Source organism: Strigops habroptila, chromosome 9 (assembly GCF_004027225.2).
Source record: "Strigops habroptila isolate Jane chromosome 9, bStrHab1.2.pri, whole genome shotgun sequence".
NCBI lineage: Eukaryota > Metazoa > Chordata > Aves > Psittaciformes > Psittacidae > Strigops > Strigops habroptila.
In genome coordinates, this window is record NC_044285.2 from 23,798,938 (window position 1) to 23,812,719 (window position 13,782).

General features: G+C 53.1%; 1 protein-coding gene and 1 non-coding gene across 2 annotated transcripts; one reads left to right on the forward strand and one right to left on the reverse strand.

Moving 5' to 3' along the window:
• Nucleotides 1–273: 273 nt before the first annotated feature.
• Nucleotides 274–12,417, reverse strand: LOC115612505 (ras-related GTP-binding protein A). Its single transcript, XM_030496800.2, has 10 exons — nucleotides 12,185–12,417; nucleotides 11,709–11,742; nucleotides 9,912–10,011; nucleotides 8,911–8,977; nucleotides 7,989–8,211; nucleotides 5,776–5,871; nucleotides 4,819–4,941; nucleotides 2,589–2,680; nucleotides 1,642–1,757; nucleotides 274–901 (listed from the first exon to the last, which is right to left on the reverse strand). The coding sequence occupies exons 2-10, from the start codon at nucleotides 11,733–11,735 to the stop codon at nucleotides 804–806; spliced, it is 942 nt and encodes a 313-aa protein (XP_030352660.1). The 5' UTR covers nucleotides 11,736–11,742; nucleotides 12,185–12,417; the 3' UTR covers nucleotides 274–803.
• Nucleotides 12,418–12,672: 255 nt separating this feature from the next.
• TRNAE-UUC lies at nucleotides 12,673–12,744 on the forward strand. The gene has a single exon. It is a non-coding gene; the product is annotated as a tRNA-Glu (tRNA).
• The last annotated feature ends 1,038 nt before the right edge of the window (nucleotides 12,745–13,782 follow it).

Sequence of the window (13,782 nt, forward strand, 5' to 3'; positions counted from 1 at the left end):
CATCTACTGATTCCCCCTCCCAGCACGTCTGTGTGCAGGGATCGAGGGGGAAAGCACCATTTGGAGAACACAGAGAGGAGCCAGGCTCAGAGCCACCCCTCCCTTTTACATAGTTGTTTGATGCAGGAACAGAGGAGAAAAATCAGGAAGAGAGATGCTGACAGCATCAGCTCCCCCCCTGCAAGCCACAGGTTCCCCTAACACACAGCGCCTGTGCTCAGTGGTAATGCACGCAACAAAACCATGAATAAAATAAGACAGGAATGTCAAGAATTGATGTGCCAAACATGTTATCTTAAATGAAACTCAGGACTGGCCTTGAGTCTGACAATGGGAAACGCAGTTACTGCACATCAGCCTGCCAGGGTTTCAGAAGGAAGAAATCCCACTTTCCAAAGCTCTCGGATCCGAAATCCCTGGTAGCAAAAATTTATTCTCATGACTTGAAGACAAGGAGAAATTTATAAACGTTTTCTAGACCCACCGAATAGAACAGGGATTGTTCCATTCCTGTCACTTACACCCAGGAGCCAAACAGCTGAACCAGCTCTGCCATGAGCACGGTGCCAACCAGGAGCACGTCCCCTGTCCCTCCTGCTTCCCAACCCCACACATGCCAGGGAAGTCTCTTTGGAAGGTCCGCAGTGTTTCCAGCCTAGTGTCCACCATCAGAAGGAGCAAGAACAAAGCAGCACAACTCATCTCAAACCCGACACACACCCACGTTGTTAGATTCTCCTAGAAAATAAGTAGTTCCAATTCATCTCTTCTCCCCCCAGGAGCCCGTGTGCCAGGGCCCGGGCTCAGCGCATGAGCAGGCTGTGCTTTGGTCCGTCCACTCTCTCCAGCTTCTCAAAGTGTTTTCTGGCATTGCGGATGTTGATGAGCGTGGCCGCAGAGGCTAGGGCGGAAAAGGGACAGGGGAGATAGGAACAAGTTAGAAGGGATGTGAGTAAGCAACATCCCCATCCCCGAACTCTCTTGTTTTAACCCCACTCCTCAAAGCCTGCGGGGCTTGGAGCATCCTGGTCTAGTGGAAGGTGTCCCTGCCCATGACAGGGGGCTGGAGCACAGTGTCAGCCACACAGTGTCCACCACACAGTGTCTCTTAAGCACCCCAAACCCTCCCAGGAGCAGTTTCAGCTGGAGCTGTGTGAGCAGTTAAACAGTCCCTTCATGCCCCCAAGGGCTGGCGCTGCCGCCCGCAGCTTCTTCCTTAAGATAAATAGATGCTGCTATAATTAGAGGCATTGGCCCACCAAGACCATCCAGGCAGCGAGAGCAAGAGCTCCAACACGATCCAGCTCTGCTTCCTCTCCAAACATCACCGGGGCTGCCAGAGGAGAACAGCCCAAAATAGGTTATTAGACACGAGCTACTAAATCAGGTCACATCTGTTCGAGCGGTTCCCTCCGCTCGCAGTAACACACAGCTCGGCTCTCCAGGCACACGTCTCTTGCCTTCTGCGGTCACTTTTTAGCCACCCCCTGCTCGGATCCCTCCCTATCTTTTCATTCCAATCAGGTTCTCTGCCCAGTGTTTGCTGTTTTCCAAGGGAAACACAGTTTAAACCAGACTCATTTAGCTTTTAGTCCCTGCAAACACTCACAGGCCAAGGGCTGGATCTTTGCTTCAACTTACGTATGGAAGGGTCTGACATAACCACCATCACGTATGTATTTGATGTAAAGATGTCAATGAAAGCAGCAAAGTTAGAGTTCCTGACCTCCATGCTCTGGAAAGAAGCTGCCAGCTTACTAAGAGGGGAGGCAAAAGAGACAGAAAGGGAAAACCAGAGTAAGTGACCATAGCATTGCTCCAACAGCTTTGGTGCCCACACAACAAACATGCCTTTATTTGAGCTGCTGGTAACAAAGAAGTATTTGAGTCCCACTTGGCAGGAGACACCAGGTGTGACCACGAGTTTTGTTGTTGGGTTTTATTCTCTTAACAAAAATACTCTCTACTTTAGGCTGAGAAATCAATCTCAAGTGGTTTGCACATGGAACGGTGAAGGTAGCTCAAGATACACAACCCCACAGAGGCTGCTGTGTCCCCAGAGTCAATGTCACTTGCCCCATGCATGTGACAGCTCAGCCATGCACAAGGGCAGCTGAACACTGAAACATCTGCAGACAGCTCCGATAGCCACAGGGGCACTCCTCCATCCCACTCAGGCTCCAAGCGCTTGCAGACACTACCAAGAGCCTGTGGGACCTGGAAGAGGTTCAAAAGCCAAGAGACTTCCCACTTGTCCAGTCAAAACATCAATAAACAGCGTCTGCAAAACTCCTCCTCCCAAACCAGCACCACAAAAGCTCTCAACCTGACTATCACCAGTTTATCACTTCAGTCCTGGAACCTCCCTCCCTTGCCTGGAAGAAAACGGGTTTCCAACCAAACCTCTTTCAACTATCAGCACAGGAGGAAGTCACAAAAGACAACAACTAACTCGGTGCTGAAGCACGGTGCAATTTAACTGCAGCATCTCACAGAGCTTGTCTCAGTGTGGAGAGCCTCTGCTTGCCCGGAGAATGCTGCAGTACCTGCTGAGGCATCTCCCCCACCCGATGCCTCACCCCGCTCACCTGCAGCTCAGCTTGAATTGCTTTATTATGTTGCTGATTTTCTCAAACCTGTGGACATCCCGTTGCTCTTTGCATTGATAGTGAGAGATGACCTGGAAGGCAGAAGGAGAGAGCACGGAATTAGTGAGGGATTCCTTTCAGTTCCTCAGGCTTTTATGGGAAGCGGGTGCTGACCGGGACAGAGATTCCCTTTGCCTTTGGCTGATTCAATCTTGGAACCTGTTTGCAGCAAGGCTGATGGTGCTTTCATGGTGAAACAAGCTCAGTAACACAATCATCAGGAAGCCTTTCACAGGCAGATGCAAGTATGTAAGATATGCAAGAGACACGATTGCCCATTTGGGGTCTGAGTACTCCAACCCAGCAGCAGTTTAAATCTTGATTCAAAGAAAAGGTGCAAGGAGAGAGGAGGAAATGCCAGACCATCACCTCAAGTAGGAGAATCAGACACTTCACCAATGCTGGAATAGCTTTTCCTTCCCAAGTCTATTGTGCTGCAGATTCCCAAGGAGTGAACCTGAGAAATTCCCATTCTGCAACAGGCAGGATGCTCACACGCTGCTCCTCCCCAAGAGAAGCAGAATGAAGACAGCTGGTTTCCTCAGGAGCTCCCTTTCATCAGTTCAGACCCAGACCAAGCCTGCGCTAAGCTGCCTGCATCCACATCAGTTCCCTCCTCTTCCTCACACACAGCAATCCAGCAGCAACACACAGACCTTGGGGCCTGGCTGCCAGGATCCAGAGGATCTCAACTGTTTTGGAATCCTTGCAGATGATCCATAGCTGCATCTCCAGGGCCACTTCCACCAAGCTGGTACCCTACAACTCCTCATCCTCATCAGCTAATGGGCTGAGATCTGCATTACTGCACAAGGGCAATGGCACACAGTGCCAGTTCCACCATCTTCATTCCCACAGCGAACCAAAAAGGAGTATTTTAAAAGCTTATGCTGTGTGCTTTACGCTCTTAAGAATCATGAAACAAACAGCTGCTGTAAGTGTCAGACGCCCTCACACAAGGATGTTAAACTCTTACTCTTCTTCCTATGGAGTCACGTTTAACAGCCTTGTGAGAACCAAGTTTTGGGGTTGTTATTTTCCCTTAGAACACCCTTCAATGATGATGTACTCCCTATTGTTTTAAACCTGCTCAGTTATTCATACTGGTACAGGCTTAGTTCAAGGGCTGCAGTTAAACCAAAGCCTTCCCTGGATGCAGGTTTGTTCCTGATCTTCCCAGATGGGGTTTTCTGTTACTGTGATTTGAATACAATTTCAGAGGAAGATTTCATTTCAGGAGAAGAGAGTCCTGAGGGAAGCTTAAATATATGAAAGAAACACTGAAAAGAAGAGTATTTTAAAAGTCACCACGACACTGAAATCAGCACCGAGTTTTTGTAGCAAAGATTATTCCTTTCCAGTAAAAAAGGTACTTTAAGTACTGCTACATACTCCAGGGTGGAACCACTTATTATCTGCAAAAGGCCAAAAAGCAGAACTTGCCACAAATGGTGGGGGTTTACTTCTGGTAGTTTAAGAAGTGAGCAAAACAATGGATCCTTCTCCACAGTCCCTCCATTACTTCAAAACCAGACATTTGGTCAGCAGGAAAGCACTCGAAAATCAACACATCAAACCCATTCCTTCAGGTCAGCAAGAGGTTTGTGTGAGTCTGAAGAGACCCATCCAGAAACCAAGAGTATGGACAGACACGCAGCAACGGTGGGTTTAACCAACACGTTTTACCTTGCAGATACAACAGGTTGGAAGCAGTTACCGTGCACTGGTAACTTTGAAAGCTGTTGTAAAGCCATCGCTTGTGATCAACCATCCATACTCTGGGTTTGTAGAGATCAGACAAAGAAGAAAAGAAGAAAAAAGCAATCAAGACCAGTTTAAAAGCCTGACAAGGCTTTTTTGAAGGTAAAGAAGGTTCTTGCCCTGTGCAGAAAGGAATTCTCAAGGAAGTCCCACAGCCAGCAACAGAATGGGGATATGAAACCCTCTCATGGCCTGAGAGAGGGAAATGCTGATCAAGCCCTCAGCAAAACTGCCACAAGTTTTGGAAGGTCCCTGGAGCCATGAAGCCACGTCAGCTACTTTCAATGTCACGAGGTGTGGATTGAGGCCTCCTGCCACCCGGTGCTGCCTCCTCTCTGTGGGCTATTGCCACCACAGCACCATCCACCCGGGACCCCTGTCCCAGGCTGGGCAGAGCTGTTGTATTCACCAGGAACGTGGCTCTCTCAAACAGAAGCACTTCGTCTGCCTCGATGATCTGAGCAAAGTTCCTCAGGTTCATTTCCAGCTGCTGGACATTGGGAATCAGCTGATAGACTATACTGGACCAAGCCTGTCAATGAAGAAAGACACAACATAAGGGCTGAGTTAGCATTTCTCTGCTCCAAACCAGTTCTGGGTGCTGATACCTAGGCAAGGCTGAGGAGCTTCTCCCATCTCCATATCTATGTGTCTCTACCACAGTGGAAACCACCAGGGGTATCCCAGACCTGAGTAAACTCTTCTCTAGGCCAAGTTCTTCTCCACATCAGCCACAGAGAAACTAGAATACTATTAAACAGGCTTCAATCCTTCTAATTTTAAGCTGTCAATGTTTCCTTCTACTGCTCCAGATCAACCTGCTCAGGTTGCCAGAGTTTCTGTTGATCTTGAGCAAGGTCAGCATGCAGAGGGATCCTTGGCAGCTCCAAACAGAAAGCTCTCATCTCACCCAGTGAGTCAGGAACAAGCCAGATGGGACAGGGGATGCTGTAACAGGCATCTGTCCTCATTCAGACTCAGAGCCTCTATGCTCAGCTCACCTCACTGCCACCTCCTGACCCAGGTCTGTGCCAGTGCCTGGCCACACGCTTCCCCCCAGGAGCCAGGCTGGATAAACATGACTAAAAGATGCAGAAGTTCGTTCTAAAGTAGCCAGGCAAAGTGTTTAAGCAGTATTAACATACTGACACCATGACTCCAACAGGTGGTGGCGTTTTACTTGTCCTAATTAAAGCCAGGAAGCTCTGATGCCATTTACAACAGCTAACCTCCACCAGCAGCGGTGGCAGAACTAAAAGGGATGGTCATTAACAAACCAGTAGCAACTAACCACTCGCCTTCCTCATGCTCTTTGCTTTCAAGTGGGAGAGGGGGCAGCCAGATGTGGAGAGGAAGCTGTACAAACCTTGTAAAGTGTTTCATCCCAGATGGAAGTTCTAAAACAAACACATTCCAAGGGACGGGAAAGGCGTTTCAAGTCCTCCTCACGCTCTTTGAAAATCTGGGAACAGAAAAGAGATTGGCAGTTGAGTGTCGGTATTCCTGCCTTTGGTGTGGTTGCTGTATTGCGTTTGCAGCATGCACTTCAAACATCTCAAGTACCTACAGCACTGGAGAGAGGACAAGAGCAGAGCTGGCCAGGCCAGGCTGGAGAAACCCCTCCAGAGCAGCAGGGACAGGCAGAGCGTGGCTGTCCTGCCATAGGTCTGAGTGGGACTCAAAGCTGAAATAACCATGGGTGTTGTGGAGTGGGAACAGGAGCAGACACACGAGTACCTCCAAGGACCTAAGTTTTGACAAGTCCCTGGTCACAGGCAAAAAGCTTCATCACTGAGAACAGGATAGGAAGAGAACATCAATAGGGAGAGGGGCTTTGGACAAGGGCCTGTAGGGACAGGACAAGGGGAATGGCTTTAACCTGCCAGAGGGGAGATTGAGATGAGCTCTGAGGCAGAAGCTCCTCCCTGTGAGGGTGCTGAGGCGCTGGCACAGGGTGCCCAGAGAAGCTGTGGCTGCCCCATCCCTGGCAGTGTTCAAGGCCAGGTTGGACACAGGGGCTTGGAGCAACCTGCTCCAGTGGAAGGTGTCCCTGCCCGTGGCAGGGGTTGGAACTGGATGAGCTTTAAGCTCCCTTCAACCCAAACCACTCTGGGACTCTATGAATACAAGCACCTCCAAGGTATGTACTCGTACAGCCTCCTCCCCTCACCCCATACTCTCCCCTTAGAGGTTATGGCTGCAAAAAAGGGGAGCAGGGGAACAGCAAAGACCAGAGAACCTTGTGCCAGCTCCTCCAGGACTGCTAATAGAGCAGCAGGGCAGCCAGCAACGGGCCTCTGCAGGGGAAGGCACAACACCACCTGCACCTCACTGTGTTTAGGAACATGAATGAACATTAACCAATCCCCAGGGAATGCTGTGTAAGCCAACACCTGCCAGGCAGGTCCTGGGATATCAAAGGCTTCAGTAAGATTCACAGTGATTTGGCCCACTATTTGCATGTTCTTCGGAGTAGCAGGTGCCTTAAACCAGACCTTGATGTGTGTGCAATGTGTATAATGTGTGCATTAAAAGCGTATCTGAAGCAAGGCCCCTCTTCTGTCTACCTCCTGCTTCAAGGCCTCGGTGGAGTCTGTACAACTGTGTAAAACCAGCATTTGCCCATTAGTCCCAAAACAAACCTGGATAGGGCAGAAGATTTTAGGCTCATCCTTCAGCCTGGAGAGAAGTGAGGAAAAGCTCCTTGAATCAACCCCACAAACAAGCTCTGAGCTATTTCTGCACTGAGCTGGAGGCAGAACTAAAACTGGAAGTGGAGGATCAGCCCTCTCAGGCAGTGTGAGTGATCCGAAACCAGCCTGCATGTGGAAGAGTGTCTGTGAGGGAGGGCAGGCTGTGGTTGCACCTACAGGGCTCCTTTGAGCCACCCAGGCACACACTCACCAGCAATCACAGGACTTCTTGCTTCAGACAAAAGCCTAAAGGGGTCTCCAAACCTGCTGCACGCCAGGCAGTGGCCCAGCAGCCAGGGATGTGCTTGTCTAACCCACAGAGCTGTGCTTGCTTTCAGCAGAGAACAGACCCCACTGACAGAAACCACCTTCCAGTTAACTGGGAGAGCTTCAACTCTTTTGCAGGGTTTTGGGTGGGTTTTTTTGGTTATGCTTTAGAACAGAGCCCATGCAGGGCTGAAAACAACAGCTAAAGAGAAGCCAACCATCACTGTCACTACCATCTGCAAAGCCATCCAAACAGTGAACAGTGAGTTCAAGGTTGCTGGATCTCTTTTAGTTCTACCTTCCTTTCAGTTCTACTGCCCTTGTGGAGCCAAGGTCTGGTGGAAGGACCAGAATCAGTGCTATAAAGGAAAAGGCCTAGGGTAGTTGTCACTAAAAGTCATTAGTTGTGTTCTCCACCACACTATACACAAGAGATAGCGATGACATAAATTCACGAGAGGCAGAAAAAGCTTAGAGGGCTTTGATGCTTCTTAACATCTGAGAAACCCTTCCAAGACCAGCACTGGTGGGGCTGGATTTGAAGTATCAAATCACAACGTGCATTAGCACAAAGATGCTCTATTGGGAAGCATTTCTATGGCAACTACCAGCTTCTCACCAAGTCCCGCTGATCCTCCTGCACCAAGTCCATCTTGTGCACTAGACAAAAGATCTTTGCATCGGGAGAGTTCTGAAGGATTGCCTCCAAGCATGACTGGTAGTAGTGCATGTCCTTCTCCAGCTCACGGCTCTCCACATCAAAGACATAGATGAGGACTTCCACGTTGCGGAAGATGTTGTCCCGTTGGCTGGTGAAGTAGTTCTCCATGAAGGTGTCCTGTCTGAGAAGGAGCAGAGCAACAAGGCAGAATGCCATTAGAGCAACCAGGCCTAGCTTAGCATTGCCAGGAATCATCGTATCCCAGACTGGTTTGGGTTGGAAAGGACCCTAAAGCTCATCCAGTTCCATCTCCCTGCCACAGGCAGGGACACCTTCCACTAGAGCAGGTTGCTCCAAGCCCCTGTGTCCAACCTGGCCTTGAACACTGCCAGGGATGGGGCAGCCACAGCTTCTCTGGGCACCCTGTGCCAGCGCCTCAGCACCCTCACAGGGAGGAGCTTCTGCCTCAGAGCTCATCTCAATCTCCCCTCTGGCAGGTTAAGTTTTAGTTCTGAGCATGCACCCATTTGGATCAAGCTGGTGATGAGGAAATTCTGAACCCAGCTTCACCTCCCACCACCTCAGGAGAAGCCCAGGCGAAGGGCTCAGGCTTGTTGCCAGCAGAAGGAGCAGGCAGCGAGGGAAGGATGGACCTACACACTGCACCTTTTAATCAGGAATAGCTCAAGAGGCAGCGTGACCTTCAAACACAACCTGAGATGTGGCATCCATCCTTCCAGAGCTGCCACACCGGTTCTACAGTGCACAAATGAAGCTGTTCTATTCCCTCCACACAAGCAGCACACACATCCCTCTGGTTTGTCCCATCCCCAGAGCTAACCCCAGTGGTTTCAAAGGCAGAAGATTAAACAGTACCTACCCTCCGCAGTCCCAGAGGTTTAACACCAGGTTTCCTAGGAATCTAACATGGGAGTGCTCCACGTCAACTGGAAAGAGACAGCAGGAGTTTACCAAGTGAACCACAAACCCAGCTCAGAGCTACCTCCTTGGGCAGCCCAAATGCTGTTCCTCACTGCCCACAGCTTGTAAAATCCCATCCAAACACCACTGCTGGATGTAAACCTGTAGCTGAAGGCACTGGAGTAAGTCAAGCCTTTCTATTTCCTACTCCAGACACTGCTCTTCGGAGAAGCACAGCAGGAGGTTCCCCTTTAGCAACATGTGCTCTGATCTTTGGGATGTTTTAATAATGACATGAGTTCCAGCACACTCTGCAAGGCCTTAAAGGAGCCTTAAAACCAGTAAATCAGCAACACAGAGGATGTGAACTTTATGAACAGGCCAGATCTATGGCAAAGAGGGACTGCAGGTCACCTCACCGGTGCTTCCCAGCGAGGAGCATCAGATCCTGCCAACTCCTACCCCTGTCTCAGAGGAATCACTTCGTGCTTTTTCACATCAGTAGTTCTGCAGGTAAAAAAGGGCACAAGACACTAAATAAGCCAAGTGCCTCATCCTGCCACAAGCTCAGGTACGTAGAGACACCACCGTGCTCCAGCTACACTGGGATCAGCTGGATCAACAACAGGGAAGCTTCTGCAACACACATGATGCTCTGAACACTCCTTCTCAATAGGTGTAGCTGCAGCAAAGGCTGCCTCCTGGTCAAAAAAGAGAGTTAAGGATAAAAGTTCACCCAAAAAGCAGCACAACTGAACCCAGAGCTGCGTTCCCTTTCACTCCAGCTCCCTACCCACCCTCAGCTTAACTCAGGGCGAAGCTCCTGTGAGGTGTGCAGGATGAGCACCCACCTACTCCAGCGCAGAGGAGAGGTGGGACTGCTGCAGGGAACAGCCTCTCCCCTTTAACAAAGGGGGTCTGCACCCTGAGAACTTGCTGTTCACACAAGAGAACTCTTACTTGTGGCACCCAGGCGCCGCGTGTCCCTGGCGATGTAGTTTGCAAAGATAATGGACCTCATGCTGGTCTTCCCAGACCCACTTTTACCCATCAGCAGCACCTGGGAAGGCGAAAATACAGAGGAATTAGCTACTACAGAGCAGCAAGTCCTCCCTGGCTCCCTCGGGGTGAACATCTTGCTGCTGAAGCCACCAAAACACATTTCAGATGTGAACACATCAGAAGAAAGAAGCAAGAAGAGTAGCTGGGAAAGCAAGAGACAGACACCCTTACACCCTTGCTCTCCATGGCCACCGAATCATGGTCAGACCATAAACCCTTCCACCCCGTTTGCATTCCTGATCTCACCCTCTCAGGAATCTCTGCCCTTCCAGGCTCCACATTCCTGGTCCCAACCACCCAGAGGTGCAGCCCCTTTTCCCACGGCACCCTGGCAGAGGACTGGGAACCAGCACTGGGTGAGAGCAGGAGCTGTTCCAGCCTCCCCCATCCCATCCCCTCGCACCCACACGCCTCCCAAGTGCACCAGCACCACCGGGGAAGGCTTGATGGTTCTGATGGCAGCAAAGGTCTTTGCCACGATGAGAGAACACCTTTATTTCAAGCCTGTAAGACGAGGCTGGAAGCAATCCCATGCCCACCCAGCACAGGTATTCTCCACCCATTACTCCCCTCCTTATCATGCTCTTTTCCTTATCACAACATAACTTGTTTTCTCGTCCCTGACAGAAGTAAAATACATGTTATATTTCAAGTTTTAGGTGTCAGAAGATGAGCAAAAAGTTAACAGCAGATGGGACAGCCCCATTAAATTGCACCAGGCTGTCATCCAGGGGAGCGCTTGACTCCACAGCCATGGAATCATAGACTGGTTTGGGTTGGAGGGACCTTAAAGCTCATCCAGTTCCAACCCCCTGCCACGGGCAGGGACACCTTCCACTAGAGCAGGTTGCTCCAAGCAACGTCCTGGGCCTTGATCTGTTTGTAGATCATTGGGCCAGAGGCAAGGTAGCACCTTTGGCAGCCAAAGGGGGTGACTGGAGGGGGAAGAGGGGAGACAGTCACACACGGAAAGACTCCACAGTGTGATCTAAAAATACAACCTGACCCCCCAGCAGCGGCAGCAGCACAGACACAGCTGTTAAACAAGTTCCAGTTACAAAGGCGAACCTAGCCTTTGGTAGCTCTGCGTCTACCATCAAGGATCGCTTTAGCAGAGCACAACCAGCCCATGGCCTGCCCAGCCCACAGCAGCGCCAGAGGCCAGCTGGGGAGGCACCAGCTCCACTTCCCCACTGGACATCAGCAGCGGCCACAGCCTCAGGGCCGCAGGGGCAGAATCAGCCCATCCTGTTGCACAGGTTATCCCTGTGCCGCTGCGCACACGCCCAATGCAGTGACAAGGGCTGTCCTGGGGGAGCCAGGCTGGTCCGGACACACCTGCCAGCCTCTGGGAGCAAACCCCCAGAGATACACCGAGCTACGGGCCCCCACACAAGTGCTTCAGGAGGGTCTCCCTGTTTGAGGGTCTCCTCTCCCCTCACGCTGCAGGAGGCACAAGAGAGGGTTCTGTCACAGGAGCCACGAACACTCACACAGCAGCTACTACTGTGAGCTGCGCCAGCGAACAAACTCCAACCTGGTTTCAGTGGCTTCAAGCACAGGATGCATCTGTGACTCTGGGGGTCTTAACAGGCACCAAAGCACACCCCAGGATATGGTGCAAGCACACAGTGACATTAGCAAATACAGGGAAGGAAAAACCCAACTGCAGAGGATCCTCCTTTCGGCTCTTACCTTTTTCTTCATGGCTGTGCTTGGCATCACCCACCTGCAAGAGAACACACCTGAGACCGCTGCTGCCCCCAGGCTCCCCTTCAACCTCCGCATCCCACCCGGGAGGGCAGAGGGCGCAAAAGGGGAAGCGCTCCCGCACCGGCACCCCCCCGGCCTCCGCCCCACCGGGCACTCGGCAGCTCCGGCCGCAGCTGCCGGGAGAAGCGCTGGCACCGGCCTCCCTCCGGCGGAGATCCCTCCAGCAGGCCCCTGCCGAGCGGCGCCCCCGTCCCTGCGCGGCCGAGCAGGCCTCGGCGGGACCCCGCGCGGCCGCCGCCCGCCCCGGCTCTCCCCGCACGCAGCGGCCGGGCCCGCAGCCCCCCGGAGCCCGCAACGAGCGACCCGCGACCGCGGCGGCACCGGCCCCGACAGCGGCTTCACCCCCCGCCCCCGGGCTCCGCCAGGCCCCGCCGCCGCCGCCGCCACCCCCCCGCTACCTCTATCCGCGACAGGCGCCTCCCGGTGCGGCTCGGCGGTGCCCGCGGGCGGTGGCGGGGGTGCCCGCCGGAGCTCCGGGGTAGGCCGCAAAGCCTCGGCCTCGCGTGGAGCCGCCGCCCCGCCGGGGCCTCGCCCGCTGCCGCCCGCGGCGCTGCGGGACCCCCCGGCGCCGCTCACGAGACACCAGCGCTCGGCGGCCGCCGCCAGTCACGTGAGCACTCAGCCCCGCCCTCTCCCGCGCACCCCCCCGTCACGTGATGCAGCTCCGAGGTTGGGCGGGGCCAAGCAGGAAGGCGGGAAAGGGGCGGCAGCGAAGCGGCCGCCGCCATCTTGTGTGCGGGCAGCGCCGCTCTGGCGCGGCGCGGCGGGGCCGGGCCGGGGCTCCCGGCGGAGCGACAGAGGCCGCCGAGCGGGCCGAGCCCCGCCCCGGGCGCTGCAGGGGCCGCGAAGGGCTGTGGGGAGGGCGGAGGAAAGAGCATCCAGCGCCTCCCATATGGTCTAGCGGTTAGGATTCCTGGTTTTCACCCAGGCGGCCCGGGTTCGACTCCCGGTATGGGAAGCACCGAACGTTTTTGTTGCTGCCCCTTTTTCCTGCAGGGTCTTCCTTGCACCGCGTTTTAACACCTCTTCTCGACCCCAGGAGTCTCCTGAAGCTGTTCCAAGCCACTGCAAAGCCCGTCTCCCACCATGGTTTAAAGTGTTCAAGTTAATTAGACATGAGAGCCCTTAATTAAATAGCCTGAAGTTAACGCATTCTCCTCTAATAAAAGCGAGAAAATCGCTGCTTGTGTCCCACAGTGTGTTTTGAACCACCCCATTGTCCGAGGAAAATACTAAAGTACTGCAACTCCAGCAGCAAAAATCTGCTGCTAGAATATACATACATGAAAATACCTATGTATATAAATTATATATATTATACGTACATATACACATATATATACACATATATATAAAAATGAGTGTGTAGGGCTAGTCATTTATCAAGGGAAATCCACTAGCAAAGCCAGGTGTCTAACAGCTTTCCATGTACACAGCCCAACAGAAGGCACGCAGGGTGGGCAATGGCACAAGGCTTCCCCACCGCACGCAAGTGGGTTCCCACAGCGAGGGCCCTCCAGGGAGCTCCCGAGGGGCTCTCACCGCCCCTGCTGTGGCTGCCGGGGGTGCCGGAGCTCTCGGCTTCATCAGCTCTTGGGGCACCCCCGAGCTGCCGGCAAAGCCAGAGCCCTGACACCTCCTGTACCCCCCGAGCCCCGCCACGCTGCGGGAAACGATCGCTAAATACTTAGAACCAGCCTGGTTTGGGTTGAAGGGACCTTAAAGCTCCTCCAGTTCCACGGGCAGGGACACCTTCCACTAGAGCAGGTTGCTCCAAGCCCCTGTGTCCAACCTGGCCTTGAACACTGCCAGGGATGGGGCAGCCACAGCTTCTCTGGGCACCCTGTGCCAGCGCCTCAGCACCCTCACGGGGAAGCACAGAACCGGCCGCAGGAGCCGCTCTGGGCCGCGTCCCGCACCCCGGCCCCGCCGCATGTCGGATGTCGGCCGCTCCGGTCTCCGCGCCCGCCGCTCCCGGTGCTGCCGGTGCTCCGGG